The sequence below is a fragment of the Arvicola amphibius genome, chromosome 13, assembly GCF_903992535.2.
Source record: "Arvicola amphibius chromosome 13, mArvAmp1.2, whole genome shotgun sequence".
In the NCBI taxonomy this organism is placed as follows: domain Eukaryota; kingdom Metazoa; phylum Chordata; class Mammalia; order Rodentia; family Cricetidae; genus Arvicola; species Arvicola amphibius.
Window position 1 is genome coordinate 72,034,521 of NC_052059.1, and position 16,258 is coordinate 72,050,778.

A 16,258-nucleotide genomic window follows, 5' to 3' on the forward strand; every position below is an offset into this window, starting at 1 on the left:
GTCTTCCCATACTTGTTTCATGCTTCCCCACTGGTGCAGTGTTCTTCTGGAAAGTGAAGGTTCCTCTAGGAAAGTGGGGGAAGAAAGTAAGTGGAACAAATTCTTGGTAAAAATACATCTGAATAAGTTCAGAGTTTGACAAGGCAATGCATAGTTGAATAGCATACCTGTTATACTTACATTCAACTTGCAAATTCACACATTTAAGAGTAACTTTAAACACCTCATTTCTATTGAAAGTAAAAATTACCCCTTGACTCAACAGTCATCTTAACAGTGATAATTAAAGTGAAACCAGAATTTTTTTTTCTGGAACAACATTATGACTCAAAGGAATTTGAGTTAAACACAATTCTTATTCTACTCTGCAAATTTAGAATTCTATACTTAATGTTTTAAAAATTATTTATATTATTTGTATCTTGATATATGTTGGGACTTGAGAGAAAAGTAAAATCATTTCATTGCTAAGATTTTTTGAGCCTTACAGAGGTAGCGTTTCACGTTGAGTCATTAGATGCTGTGGTTCCCAGTTGGTTATGGTGGTGAGTGTCCTGCTGGGGTTCAGGCTGGTGATGGACAGCAGTGACTAACTAGGATGTCTTCCACATAAGATTACTTTATTTCTTACCACAGAAGGTAACACTGGTTAGATTGTGCTATCCTGTAACACCCTCACTTCAGACCCTTGGGATTTAAGGGTTGAATTTAATTTTGATTATTTAAAAAAGATCAGGTTACACATAAGCATAAAACATTTCTTTTTGAGTGTTCTCAAGTTTTGTTTTAGCTGTCATTAGAGTAAGAAATTTCTATAGGAGTTTGGCTAAATACTTTAACTGAGGCATTTATGGTGTTTTGTTTACTGCTCAAGGAGGAAATCCTCAAATGCTAAACTAGTTGGTGTTTTCCTGTCTGATCTAGGTTATCTTTAGCTGGCCCATCTGTGAGTGTGCTCACAGTGGGCTTAGGTGCTTAGAATTGTGAAGCTTTTTCACAGGGGAGATACCCAGGTGAGAGAAGGTAGCTATCTAAAGACTTAGGACAAGGCAACTTTCTCATAGGTCAGTCTGTTCTTTCCTGAACTATCTTTATTCAGAACATTGGAATGGTGCTTATAGAATGTGAGCAGAAGAAAGTGGAATGGGGAAATGAGTGTTTTCAGAAGAAAAAAGAAAGAAGGCCAGGCAATATTTTCCATGTTTAAAGTTATATATCCACATCCATACATATACATATATCTTCAAACTGGCTTCTAGTCATAATGCTAGGGAGTCCGTTCACATCATGTCTGCTGCTAGTGCACGTATGTTACTCATGACAGGATTCTGTTGATTTTATCATAAATACTATCCTTTAAAATACATCTGAGATTCCTTAGAGATAAAAATATATAGGATTATTAGCTGCTCTGCTCCAAAAAGAATTTAAGGAGGTTTTTTTAAGTGATATAAACCTTTATGACTGTCTAAATCACTTTCTTTAAAAACCAGAGGGATAGAGAGATGACTCTGAGGGTAAAGGCACCCGTGACCTTGTCTGATGATCTGAGTTTGATCCCTGGAACCCACAGTGTCAGAGAGAACTGACTCCAGTAAACTGACCTCTGACCTTTACACATATGCTATGGCACACTCTTACCCACACACATACACAAAAATAATAAATAAAACTACTACAACAACAAAAACCAATCTAGAAACTAACTGAAATTCTCAGTTTTAAAAATGCAGCTTTAGGACTGGAGCGATGGCTCAGAGGTAAGAGCACTGACTGCTCTTCCAGAGGTCCCAGGTTTAATTCCCAGCACCCCACATGGCAGCTCACAGCTGTCTGTGGTTCCAGTGCAAGTGGATCTGATGCCCTCTTCTGGTCTCCACAGGGCACTAATCCTGCACATATTACAGAATAACAAAAGATTGCAGCTTTATCCCATGTTTACCATCGGTTCAGGGCAAGGAAAATGAGCATCTGCTGATTTTAATTTCCTGGTGTTGTCAGATCTACTCAGAAGAAAATTGCTCTCTTCCTGGGAATCATATCCTGTCTTCGTAGTGAAGGGCCCATGCGAGCTGATTTGAGAAAAAGGAGCGATCTTTGCAGATGCTGCATAGAGCAAGCTCATTTCCCATTGTACTTCAAACCACTTTGGGATATTAGGAGATGAAAGCAGTCATTGATGTTAGTGCCCATTGTGAGCTCGATTCTGGAGCTTCTCCTGTGAGCGGTAGTGACTGGAGCTCATACTGACAAGGTGGAGATCTGCTGACTGCTGCAGAAGGTTTACGGCATATTTGGCAACTCTTTAGGAAAAACAAAAAGCAAAACAACAATAACAAAACAAACAAAACCAAACCGAGATCTTTTTTTTTTGAAACAGGGTTTCTCTGTATCTTTGGAGCCTGTCCTGGAACTAGCTCTTGTAGACCCGGCTGGCCTCAAACTCATAGAGATCCACCTGCCTCTGCCTCTTGAGTGCTGGGATTAAAGACATGTGCCACCACTGCCCGGCTTTTTATTTATTTATTTAGTGGCCAAACCGAGTTCTGTGTAATATAAAATAAGAGGTTGGAATCAGCAGACTTAGGATCATATTCTAAGAGTGATTCCTTTTTTCTTAGTTTGTAAAACTACATTTAAACCTGAGATTCAGTGAAGTAATTGAAGGAAAAAAAATGGCAAAAACAATCTACCGTGCAGGAAATCAAAATTGCCTTCCTAATCAGTAGCTTTTACTGATAAATTAGTGCTAAAATATGTCTGACATTTGAAAGTATGTCATTTTCTTTAGAATTTAGATTTTGAAATGTAGATAAATGCCTGTTGGTTTTCTCACCAGAATAAAAGTATAACTGTGGGGTGGTGGTGGCGCACGCCTTTTGATCCCATCACTCAAGAGGCAGAGGCAGGTGGATCTCTGTGAGTTCAAGGCCAGCCTGGTCTACTCAGCGAATTCTAGGACAGCTAGAGCTACACAAAGAAACCCTGTCTCAAAAACAAAAACAAATAGAAAGTATTACAGAAATGTTTATTAACAGTCTTTTAAATTTCATATCGACACAGTCCTCTTTTCCAAGATATACACATATTTCCTGAAAGAAAGCTTATGTTATTATAAACATATCTATACCTAGACAGTTTATTAAATCTTATAACTTATGTTAAATGCTAAAAATTGTCCAGTTAGTTCCTTGAGGTTAGAAATTACCCAAGAGTCTTAAAAAGATAGACATTTGGGCCTTTCTTATTTGAAATTCAGCTTTGTGTTCTGCTGGAGGCAAGCTTTGCTGTAAAAATTAACGTACAACAAAGGGGAGAAAAGAAAGATTTAAACATCATTAGCAACTTACCTAAAGATACTACTCTCCTCTTTTACTATAAATGGACTTTGGACCAGATCGTCATGATGCTGCCTTGTATTGGTAGCTATCATAATTCCATGTAACTTGGTAACTTTTTACACCCCTACCCATCCCCGTAGCTTAGTTCACCTGTTTGTTGCTGTGGCTGAGCATACAGTTAGAATGAGAGAGCTTTTCCTCTTTCTAGATGGGAGAGAAAGGAATACTAAAGTGGAGAGTCTATCTTCTAAGTAGGTATTTTGGAAATGCTATAGTCCACCTGCTGCTGATTTTAAACCTGCGAATAGTGCTTGTTGTTTGTGTTAGTGGTGACTCTTTGAATTGGAAATCAGGATGTGCTTGGTGCCTCCTTGTGGAAGTTTGATGGTACGACACTGTAGCATTGGAAATTGAAGAAGGCTCGGGGATGGGGCATTGCCTAGAATTTTAGAGGTTAACATGCTTTGATGGGTTGACTCTCTGAGAGTCAATCCTCTAGTGCAAAAAGGAGAGAGACTGTTTTTTAAGATGCTAAATGCAGACTTAAGAGATGGACAGCCTAGGGCCAGTTGTAGTAGCACACACCTTTAATCCAAGAATTTGTGAGGCAGTAACAGAGGCAGGCAAATCATTGCGATGCCAGTCTGGTATATACATAATGAGTTCCAGGGAAGCATTACACAGTTATACCTGAGAGACAGACAGGGACAGACAGTGGGTGGGGAGACAGAGACAGAGAGACAGTATATCACACTGCCAATTCTAAAGATTGGCACATAGATGTTTGTTATATTGTTTTTTTGCATTGTTATGCATTAAAAATTGATTAAAATGGGAGTGGTGGCATATTCTTTTAATTGTGAAATTTCTGTGAGTTCAAGGCCAGCCTGGTCGACATGGCAAGTTCTGGACAGCCAGAACTACACAATGAGACCCCTCTCAAATTCTCTTTATTGGTTGTCTCCTACCTATATATATCCTGGAGAGTCTATGTTAGCTTTATGCTTATTGTCATGAATCCTGGTTATGAGCAATGCATTGAGATCCATGTATTCGGGATGGCAAGGATCGAAGGGTGGGAGGAAGTGATAGCAGGGACCAGCAGTGTGCTTTCTTCATGGAGGACTTTTAGTGGTTTATTCTGAGAACCAAAACAAAATGGTTACATTAACATCTTCTATTTATTTTTTTTAACAAGTAATTCCAAGTTTTTAACAATTAATTGTATATAATGAAGCATCATCCTGTATGTGTGTGCGTGCGCAATGCATTTCAAAACAAGAAGTAAAAGAAGTGTGCTTTGTGGCACCACTTACTACTGGGGCTGCCTACAGCAGGGAGGACTCTGGCAAGGCTTCAGCTGATGGCTATTGGCTACTGAAAGGCTGATAATGAAGCATGAGGCCCGGGGCTTTGTTGTGCAGAAGACATTAGACATTTCTTGACTTTATGCAGTTTTTTTTAAGTTTTTGCAGTTTTAGCAATGGAGACACAGGAGGCAGGATAGAATTAACTGGAGATTTGCATGCAAGATGTTGCATTTTGACAGACACAGGAATTGTGGTGTTTTGAGATTATTTTAAGGCTGTTACAGGACCGCCTTAGCTGTTGTGCGTTAGTGCTGTAACTCCCTCTTGTAAAAACTGAGAGAAGATATAAAACAGACAAAATAACCGGGGTTTCTCTTCTAAAGGACACTGAAGCTATGAAGAGAGCGCTGGCGTCTATAGATTCCAAACTCAATCAAGCCAAAGGTTGGCTCCGTGACCCCAGTGCCTCCCCAGGTAACCTGCAGTTCTTCTTTTCTGAACAGTAAACAGCTAAAATACAAGCAAATGAATTAAAGGAATGAACCCTTGTATAGTCTCAGCATTCTGAGGTAGTTGTAACATCCCACCAGAATTCCCAGTAACTGAAACTGTTGACAGGAGTTTTTGTCCCACTTGGTCCCACAGCCGTTCAGTCCCAGAGAAACACACAGAGGTCTATTTTAACCATAAATTGGTTGGCCTATTAGCTCAGTCTTCTTATTAACTTTTATAACTTATATTAGCCCATAATTCTTGTCTGTGTTAGCCACGTGGCTTGGTACCTTTTTCAGCAAGGCAGTCTCATTTGCATCTTTCCTCTTACCAGAATTCTCTGTTCTGATTGTCCCACCTCTACTTCCTGCCTGGCTACTGGCCAATCAGCATTTTATTAAACAAATACAAGAAACAAATCTTTACAGGGTAAAACCATTGTCCCACAGCATGAAACATTTCTAGGTCTTAAGGGATGAAGGTACAGGCTTTATCACCTCTTGTCATGAAACAATAAACAAAGCTAAGTTGCCATTCTTAGAAAGATTGTTGGTTCACCCATCCCCTCAATCAAAAGTAATTATTGTGAATAAAAGCTCTTTTCTGCTAGTTCAGGTTGGGCAGACTACCATTTATGTTAGCAAAGTAATTAGTTAAGCAGATTGTATAGTGATGCCTATAAGAATGGTAGAATGAAGTTGACTATATAAAGACAAAACCCAAGTAGGTTATTGAGCTTGGCTTTTCTAATTTAATCTTTATTCCACTTTAGATTGTTTGAACAAATGGAAAAAACCTAATGGAAGTTGGAGGTGCCAAGCACTGTGAAATGACTAGATTCTTTTCTCGTTGGCCTCATTCTTATGTCAGGCCACTTCACATCTCTGAGCAGATATCGTGCCCAATCCCTTTTCCAGCAGGGCCTGTGGTTAAACCTCACATCATGTTTGGGAGGCTTTCTATCCCTTGTCTATTTAAGTCATCCATTCCTTCATGAATGAAATGACTTGTAAAGTGACCTTTCTGAATAACTGATGTGCCTACAATGTAGATACTGAATGTCTTACTATTCTAGGGGACGCTGGTGAGCAGGCCATCAGGCAGATCTTAGACGAAGCTGGAAAAGTTGGAGAACTTTGTGCAGGCAAGGAACGCAGGGAGATCCTAGGAACCTGTAAAATGCTAGGACAGATGACTGACCAGGTGGCTGACCTCCGAGCCAGGTAAGGTTCCTCTGCTTTGCTCAGACGAGTAGTGAACAACTCACTCCTAATGCGGTCATTCAGGATACAAGTCCATGCCAATTTTTCTGAATTGTCTTTTGCTGAAAATAGAACTGTAAACTAGTAAAGACTAAAAGTTAAAGCTTATTTTGTAATTGATTTTTTTAAAAGTTTTTAGCTAGAGTTTTTATGAAGAATAAGGGGCAGAGTTGAAATCTGACCAAGTTAGTTATCTTTTATAAAAGATGGATGGTAGAAAGAAACATCAAAGAGTAACAACAGGACTGGCAGTTCATCTCACTTGGTAGACTGCTTGCTTAGTATGCGTGAACCCATCAACCAGGCGAGAAATGAAAACCATGAATCCTAGAACTCGGTAGTGGCAGGAGGATCACTGTCATCCTCAGCTACCTATTGAATTGAAGGTCACCCTGAGCTACATGAGATAATGTTTTTTCATTTTGTGTTAAAATTTATTTTAACCCTAAGACATACATGGATCTAATGTACATGCGAAGTAGAAAAAGACAAGATCTCCTGTGTAAACTGGGAGCATGGGGACCATGGGAGAGAGTTGACGGGGAGAGGGGAGGAAGGAAGGGGAGCAGATAAAAATATATAGCACGATAAAAAATAAAAATTAAATATAAAAATTAAAAAATTGTTAATATTTTATTATTTTTGTATATATACACCTATATTCTCTGAGCCATCTCACAGACTCTTGTAATTTGTTTTATAACCTTCCTTTTATTCTTCACAAGTCTTTGATTTTAGAATACCTCTACCCCCAAATAAGTACACTTAGTTTGCTATTGAAAAAACTCAGGGAAATGTAGATTTTAAAAAAATAATAATTTATGCAGTTGATGAATATATTATGGACATTGAGAGGATTAAATTGTGTTTAAATCTAGTGTAGATGAAGTTTAATTTTGCTTTGAGAATGTCCTAAACTTCTTGCTCATTAGGGTTCACGGCATATCGTAGACAACAGCACGGAAACAAACCTCCACATGTTCCATACCATTCTACTTGGTCCAAAGTACTCACATCCAACTGTAGACTGTAGAAGCACTTCTTTTGGATCAACACAAAAGTTTTATTCTTATGAAACTGTTCCTTTCCACCTAAAACAGTGCAGATACCTGCACATAGTAGGCATTCTTTTTGTGGCATTGTAGATACAGAAGCCCCTGGGCCTTCAGAGGTGCATTTGAAGGGGGAGGGAACACCTTATATGTGGTCTCATGGCTCTCACTGAACCTGTTTCCTGTTGAGAAGCAGCCTTCTTTGTCAGAAGCATGGCAAGAACTTTGCAGAAAGGAGAAAAGAAGTTTTGTTCCCCTTTGGAAAAATGCCAGTGCAGTTTGACAAGTTTCTTGGCTCTTCTAATTTTTCATTGCTGGCTCTTTGGTCTGTAGCCCTTTCACAGTGTGGCAGGCAATTTTCATTTTGAATTCTCAAAAACATAGTTGTGAATATAAGAAAAGAATGAGATGATTGTATGGGAGAGTCTACTAATCTGTCAAGAGAAAATGCTGGACCAGAGATCATATGGCCCTCTCATATTAAAAGACTAGAAAACCATCTCTTCCCGTTGTTTTTTCTTACATGCACCCAACTGCTTTATCATTTTGATGCTGAGGCATACCGACACTTTCTTCATTGATATTCAGGTTTCTAGGTTTTAAGAATATATTTTATCTGTGTAGAACTCAAAGCTTTTTAGTTTGAATTTGGCCCATATATATTCTTACCTTTTTACAGTTAAATCCATATATCAGAAATATTCCTCCTAACTAATTACTATATTTGAATGAAATAAAAGAAACCATGGGTAGTATTTCCTCAGTCTTTCATTTTCTTGTCAGATGTGGGAAGGTCTCAAGTATGAGATAAAGCTTATGTATGCTCCTGGCACCACAGTTCTGGGGCTCGTTACCTTCAGTGTTAGTGTAGAAGGGTTTTTAAAAAGAGGGCAAAGGGGTTGAACAGATTGTTCAGTCAGTAAAGTGTTTGCCTAGCAAGTGTGAAGCTCCTTAGAAGCTGTGTAAAAAGTCAGACCTCATAGCACTCTGGCTGTATAATTCCACAGCCAGTGAGGCAGAGAAAGGCACATTCCTGGGGCTCACTGTCCAAGCAGCCTAGCTTAATCAGCAAGTTCTAGACCGGTGAGAGACCCTGTGTCATAAACAAAGCAGATAACAGCTGACAACACCATACACTGGCATATACACCTGGACACAAACACGCACGTGTACACATACACACAGAAAAAGCTCGATATGGGCTAGAGAGATGGTTCCATGGGTAAGAGCACTGGCTGCTCTTCCAGAGGACCCGGGTTCAGTTCCTAGCACCACACCTTATAACTATCTGTAGCTCTAGTTCCAGAGGATTCAGTGCAGGTACTGCACACATGGTGCACAGTCACATGCAGACAAAACACCCATATACACCAAGTAAGAATAAATGCCGTCTCAAAAAAGAATTTTTTGTTTTGTTTTGTTTTTTGTTTTTCGAGACAGGGTTTCTCTGTGTAGCTTTGGAGCCTGTTCTGGAACTAGCTCTTGTAGACCAGGCTGAAAACAATTTTTTTTTGGGGGGGGGGAAGATAGGAAATAGATTCATTTTATTGTTAAGGAGGCAAGGTTGTTTTGGGGTTTTTCCTAAAGTTAGAAGCTCAGATTGGGATGAATCATGTTATTCCTTAAGATGATAAAATTGTCACACTGATGATTGGCTTTATTAGCCTAAATGGATTAAAATAATCCGAGTTTGTAAAAAGATGGCAAGCCTTGCTTTGTGGCCTAGAAACTCTGTTGAGGGGCTGGTCTCTACCCAGTCCCATCATGTTTTTGCAGTAGTAGAATACCATTTCTGAGAGAAGGAAATATACCACTTCTCCAAAGACTTCAGGAAACAGTGCTGTTTTGTTCCTCAGTACTAACTCCTTACTTAGTAATGGAAGGTACACATTGATATTATCACTGGGGGCTGGAGAGATGGCTCAGCAATTAAGAGTAGTCACTACTCTTCCAGAGGACCCAGGTTTAATTCCCAGCACCCACATGGCAGCTCACAGCTGTCTGTAACTCCAGTTTCCAGGGGATCTGACACCCTCACCTAGACATACATGCAGGAAAACACCAAAGCACATAAGAGAAAATGAAGAGAAAGAGAGAAGTCAGGAGATATGTCACAGTGCACACTTCTTGCTTGCCATGTCTCAGAAATCCCCACATCAGACCTGCTTCTAAAGTCTGTCCACCTGATACCCTCAAAAATGAAAGCTATCAGCCAGGTGGTGCGGTGTACCCCTTTAATCCCATCTCTCAGGAGGCAGAGGCAGGTCTATCTCTGTGAGTTTTGAGTCCAGCCTGGTCTACAAAGAATTTCAGGACAGCCACAGCTATACAGAGAAACCCTGTCTTGAACCACTCCCTCCCCACAAAAAAGATTGTTAGGTTCATTGTATTAGTGGTGATAGCTTATTTACATTAATAGTTCATAAACGTGTGTTCTCAAAGTGTTTTCAGCTATATATATTTTTCTTTTTCTTTCTGCAACATCCCTCTCTCCCTCATCCCTGAGCTTGGAATTAAACTCAGGATCTCGCAAATTCAGGCAGGCTGCCTACAACTTGAAGGGGCGTGGTCGATCTGTAGTTAGAATTAACCAGACTAGCTTAATATAAAATACTCAGTTTTAATAAACGGAAGAAAGGAAAACTTACAAAATCAGGGTTTCAGCGATCCAGGAGCGCAGGGAACAAAAGGGGAGAGGCAAGCGCACCTGGATGTTTTATCTGTTTTTCTGTGGCCCCAGAGGGACACACCCTAAACGGAATGTGATAGGCTGAAGTTCCCCATCAACAACAGTGAGCCATACCTCAACCCTTCTCAGTGCTGGTTGATCAAACCATTATGCTGTCTATCGCTGAACTAATTGTGTGTTTCCTGTCAAAGTATGTTATTTTGATAGGTAAAGTACTCTGTTAAATAAACAGGGCAAATACTGTATTGTTACATTCATTTTATGTAATGTTAATTTTATAAATAAAAAAGAGAAGCTTCCAGGTATGGTGACACACTCTCAGTCCTTGGGAAGCACAGACAGGTAAATATTTGAGAATTTGAGGCCAGCGTGGTCCAAACAGCGAGTTCCAAATAGGCAGCACCCATCTCAAAAACAAACAAATAACCCCCCCCCCCCCAATTCTAAAGCCCAAGAATGTTAAACATTAGAACAAAAATCCCACAGGGGTCACAAAGTCAGGATTTAGAGAAACAGATCTAATTGGTTTCACTGTGGTATATTCTCTCATGCTTAAATAATTTGTTAGAATATACTTATTGAGCTGGGTGGTGGTGGCACATGCCTTTAATCCCAGCACTCGGGAGGCAGAGGCAGGTGGATCTTTGTGAGTTTGAGGCCAGCCTGGTCTACAAGAGCTAGTTCCAGGACAGGCTCCAAAGCTACAGAGAAACCCTGTCTCAAAAAACATATATATACACACACACATAATATGTATATGTATATATATTTTGTTGAAATAATAATTGAAGTTATTCTGAGATAATTTTAATGTATGATTCCCTATAAACAAAACAAATTAATGGGCTATTCATTTCTAAAGCACACACAATCCTATAGTAACAAATCCCTCTGTAACAGTAAGATCTCCAGCAAATTTTCCTGCTGCAATTTATGTTTGGTTATGTAGTCAAGAATAATTATCAAATTTTGCTAACCTGGCTTTCAAGTCATTAAATAATTCCCTAAAATTAATGTGAGCTGGACATGATATCACATGCTTATAACTTGGGAAGAAGAACCTGGAAGATGAGGTGTTCAAAGCTAGCTATAGTTACATAAGACCTGGTTTCAAACAACAAACAGAATAAAAACATGTTTTTGAAAGCAAAAGAGAAAGTAGGTGGTTGGATGTTTTTTCTTGGTTCAGTTTTCTGGGGAAATTGAGAAAGACACACACGTTAATAAAAATGACATGTATTTGTTAAGTATCTGAGAGGATATAATGATGTATCTGTCATTTTGAGTAGAGGACAAGGAGCCTCGCCAGTGGCCATGCAGAAGGCTCAGCAGGTGTCTCAGGGTCTCGACGTGCTCACTGCGAAAGTGGAAAATGCAGCTCGAAAGCTGGAAGCCATGACAAACGCAAAGCAGAGCATTGCCAAGAAGATTGACGCTGCCCAGGTGAGGACCATTCTCAGCAGGGACGCGCTGGAGACGAGAGTCCCGTATCTCTTACTACGCTGCCCTCTGCCCTCGTCTGCTGTGGGCAGGTAGTGGTGCTCCTCACTGAAGACCGATTCCCAGTAGTTTCCAGGGTAACACCTGCACCATCATAGGTGTAGACTCATGTTTGGCTACAGTTTGAATTAAAGATCTTAATTTTCAGTACTTCAGCTAGTTAAAAAAATCTCTGAGTGACAGAATCCTAGATCTCGAAACCATTTCCTGTCTTAGAATTCTCTACTGTATTAGGTCATCGTGGTGTTCAGATTTAGGGCTCTACTCTATGTAAAACACCTTTCAAGCGTTTTACAAACACAAATGCTTGAACACTGGAAAAAAGGATGATTCATTTAAAGATGGGAAAAGGCTTATGGAGATATTTTATTCTTTTTTGTTTTTGTTATCTTTTTTCTTTCAGTTGGTTGTCAAACACAGGGCTTTGTGCAAGTTACTTAAGCACTGTATAATTGAGCTAAAATTCGAGCCTGAGAATTACTTTATTTATTTTAAAAATAATTTATTTTTATCTTATTTGCATTGGTGTTTTGCCTGCCTGTATGTCTTTATGAGGGTGTCAGATTTGGAGTTATAGACAGGTAGGTGCTGTGAATTGAACCCAGCCCATCTTCTTAACCAGCCCCTGAGGATTATTGTAATGGAAATCAACATGGCTGGTAATGTGGCTCAGTGGTAGGAGTGTTTGGCTAGGTTTGATCCCCAATATTGGGATATGACATGATGGTATGCAGAAAAGATGAGTGATTTGATATTACCTGAGCTAATAACGTGTGAAACAATTAGAATTAGCACTCTAAAATGATTACCATTATGCCATGTGATTACTTGAGAGCTATTTCTGATGGATTTGTAAGTTTTAATGTGGTTCATGAGTAGATGACATTGTCCACTTTGGTATGTATGTAGAATTGGCTTGCAGATCCAAATGGTGGACCTGAAGGAGAAGAACAGATTCGAGGGGCTTTGGCTGAAGCGCGGAAGATTGCAGAATTATGTGATGATCCTAAGGAGAGAGATGACATCCTACGCTCCCTTGGAGAGATAGCCGCTCTGACCTCTAAATTGGGAGATTTACGAAGACAGTACGTATTTAATTTCTTAGTCCAAAATGAGTATTTCTCCTCACCTCCCACTCTTCCTTTCTTCTATTTTAGGAGCATGTTGAGTTGAATCCCCATAGGTTAAATGCACATCTAACCCCCAAATGTAGATCCTTGGACCCTATCTCAGACATGATGTATGGTAAATGCATGTGGGATCTCCATAGGTTAAATATGTTTGTGACATGGCTAGGTCAGATGTTGCCTCTGGTATCAGTGATGTAACTGAAGTTTATTTAACAATTTGTTAGTGATCATAGTTTTAAATGAGAACATTTAGCCTGCTGAGTATTCATTTTCAAGCTCTATTTTCATTTTTCTAAAGTAGGACTTTGCTTGCTTTGTTTGTTACTTGTCTGTCCTAGACACAGGGAAAATCATTGTTGTAGTTAGCTATGAAAAGACTCCTGCATGTATATGTGATCAGGACAGAAAGCATACTTTCTCCCTTCACTAGCACTGTGATTTCTCGAGTAGCAATTATATAAAGGATTCTTCAATTACATTTCCTGGATGATTGTTCCTATAATAGATAGCATCCTTGCTGCAGCTTCCTTTCTTAAAGATTTTCATCATGCCTACTCTGATTATATGGAAAAGAGTTACTCCTTTGTTCTGACAAAGATACTGCTCTCGTAAAATAACTAAACAGCACCATGGACTGGACAATATAGTTCAGTTGGTCAAGTTCTTGTGCAGGCTCCTGGGCTTGATTACAAGCTTTGTATAAAACAAGGCATGGTAGATGATGTCTATAATCACAGAAATTGGGAGGCAGAGCCAGGAGATCAGAAGTTCAAGGTCCTCTGTGGCTCCATCATGAATTTGAGACAAGCCTGGGCTATATGAGATCCTATCTGAAGAAACCAAGCCAAATTAAACCAAACTAAACCAAATCAGCCCCATGTCCTAAAATGCTGTACCTATGATGTAAGAATTGTAGAAGGAACAGCGGGCTGCATTCCTGCTGCCCAGCTCCCGGCCTCATGGCTACCTTAAACCCCAAAATAACAACACAGAAATTGTATTCTTTTAAACACTGCCTGGCCCATTAGTTCTAGCCTCTTATTGGCTAATTCTCACATTTTGATTAGCCCATTTCTGATAACCTGTGTAGCACAAGTTATCAGCACAAGGTGGTGGCTTACCAAGAAAGATCCAGCATGTCTGACCTGGCGGCAGGCTCCATGGTATCTGCCTCATTGCCTTCTTCCTTCAAGCATTCAGTTCTGTTTACTCCACCTACCTAATTTTCTGTCCTATCAAAGGGCCAAGGCAGTTTCTTATTAACCAATGAAAGTAACACCTAGACAGATGACCCTCCTCCATCAAATAATGGTGGTCCGAGTTGGATGCCTTGTCCTCCCTCACTGGTCCATGTGTGTCCCCAGAATAATTGTGTGTTCTCTGAGAGCTAGAGGAGGACTGATCTTGCTTGGTCAAGGATATAGTAGAGTGACTGCACTCCCCGGCCAGCCTCTCAACGCGTTTGAGGAATGTTAAGGGAATGATGACAAAGAAGAAATGGCTGTATTTTCTGACGCAGACCTGCAGCACCATTCTCTAAGAATAAGCAAAGTCATATTCCATTTCTTCCATTTAACTTATATGTTCTCTTTCTGTTCTTCTGTGAGAAAATGCCTATTTTCATCTTCCAAAGTAAGGGATTTGTTATTATCTTCTGACAAAGGGGGCATTGCTGACTAAGAAACCATAAAGGCAGAGACTATGAATTCCTAGTACCTAACACAATCCATTGCATAGATAGATACTCGGGAATATTTTTTAGATGACAAAGAGATAACTATCAGTAGCGGAGATAACAGTAGACCTTCGTGTGTGGCCACTAATGCCGTCATCATAGTTAACACTGTAACATGAATAGACATGTACATAACCTGGCAACAAAACTAGTCATGTGAAAACCATGGTAAACACCTCGTTTGTCTAGCTTTGGAAGATGGGAGGTTAGAGAAAATTAAAATAATAAAGAAGTTTTTAAAATTAGTCATTCTGACAGATGAGTTGATATTTTCGTTTTTATAGATGAAACAGAGGAAGGTACTCGTCTGTGATTGAGTAGTCTCAAAATACAAAATTGATCAGATTCTTTGTATTTCCTTTCTTTCTTAAATTGTTACTTACTTTATGTTTTATGGCTGTGTTGTGTGCATGTATGTCTGTGTACCACATGCATGCCTGGTGCTTACAGAGACCAGAAGAGGGTGCTGAATCTGGAACTGGAGCTGCCACAGATGGTTGTGAGCTACCATGCGGGTGCTGGGAATTGAACCTGGATTCTCTGAGAGAGCAGCTAATCCTTAAAACTGCTGAGCCATTTTTTTTTCAGTCCTGCCTTTCGTTTTCTTAATGGTTAGAATCACATCTTTTGGGTCAGTTTCTATTCTTGAGACATAACATGATTGTTTTTTAAATTTTTTGTGTAGCTACATTTGTTCAGGTTCTTCGGCTGCAAGTAACTGGATTGAGAATATGGAACCGCAGCTTGACTGTGGCCAAGTCCACTAGTAACCAGAAGCCCCCATGTCCTCATTCAGTGTCTTAGTTGCTGGATGGGTCCTGGATGTCTGTTTTTTACTCTTTTTTTTCCATGTTACTTGGGCCTTCTACCTTGTTTGATGAACTACACCCCAGGCTTAACATGATTGTCTAGCTCCAGAGCCACTACTGGTTGACTTTGATGATGTTTTTGAAGTGTGGACCAATGATTACTTGAAAATTTTGTTTAAAATATGTACCCTTACCCCATTCTAGATATAATTTATCAAAGTCTCTTTTGATGACCAATTTAACTAAAAATAGAGAAACACTAGGGTCTAATTACATGTAATCTGTGTCTGCAGGTGTGTTGTCTTTGAGTAGAAACCTCCAGTTCAGTTAGTTACAGCAGAGAGTAGGAACTGTATGATACTAGGATGAGTTGGTACAGGGATAGTTTTGCAGTGAGGGCTCTTTACCTCCCATGGTTGCTGTGGGTATTAAATGAACTGAGGGAGAGCTTGTAGCATACCTGGAGAAAGTAGGGCCCCAGCATGCACCATCACTAGCTGTGTTATTACTAGTTCTGCTTCCACTGCCAGCATGGCTGTCTGGGCACACCTAGTTCCACAGGGAGTTTGTGGTGTTTTGCTGTTGCTTTTTGTTTTTGAGGCAGGGTTTGTCTGTATAGTCTTAGCTGTCCTGGAACTCTGTAAACCAAGGTGGCCTTGAACTCTAAGGTCTGCCTGCCTCTGCCTCCCTAGAGCTGGGATTAAAGGCGCCAGCTGCCCTGCTGGATCTTGTGTTTTTATGTGTGGCAGGATGAGAGTGCATGCGATCTAGTGGTGAGTGAGTAGGCTCAGCTAACATAACCTGGTAGTTGTATAATTATATAGACTGATTCAAACTAGGACAAAATAATGTGAATTTAAGTTATATTCATATTTATGGGCTAAATAAGAGTTCATTCAACTAATTTAATAATCATTTAGCAATTTCCATTCTCATTG

The 16,258-nt window shown here is 39.7% G+C and overlaps 1 protein-coding gene across 2 annotated transcripts in view; it reads left to right on the forward strand.

Annotated features, from left to right (window-relative positions):
- Vcl (vinculin) overlaps window positions 1-16,258 on the forward strand; it is an 88,857-nt gene that overhangs the window by 47,588 nt on the left and 25,011 nt on the right. For both annotated transcript variants that reach the window (XM_038309589.2, XM_038309588.2), the window contains exons 7-10: window positions 5,035-5,125; window positions 6,219-6,366; window positions 11,436-11,589; window positions 12,556-12,731. In XM_038309589.2, coding sequence (XP_038165517.1) covers window positions 5,035-5,125; window positions 6,219-6,366; window positions 11,436-11,589; window positions 12,556-12,731 — 569 coding nt within the window. The remainder of the gene's footprint in view (window positions 1-5,034; window positions 5,126-6,218; window positions 6,367-11,435; window positions 11,590-12,555; window positions 12,732-16,258) is intronic.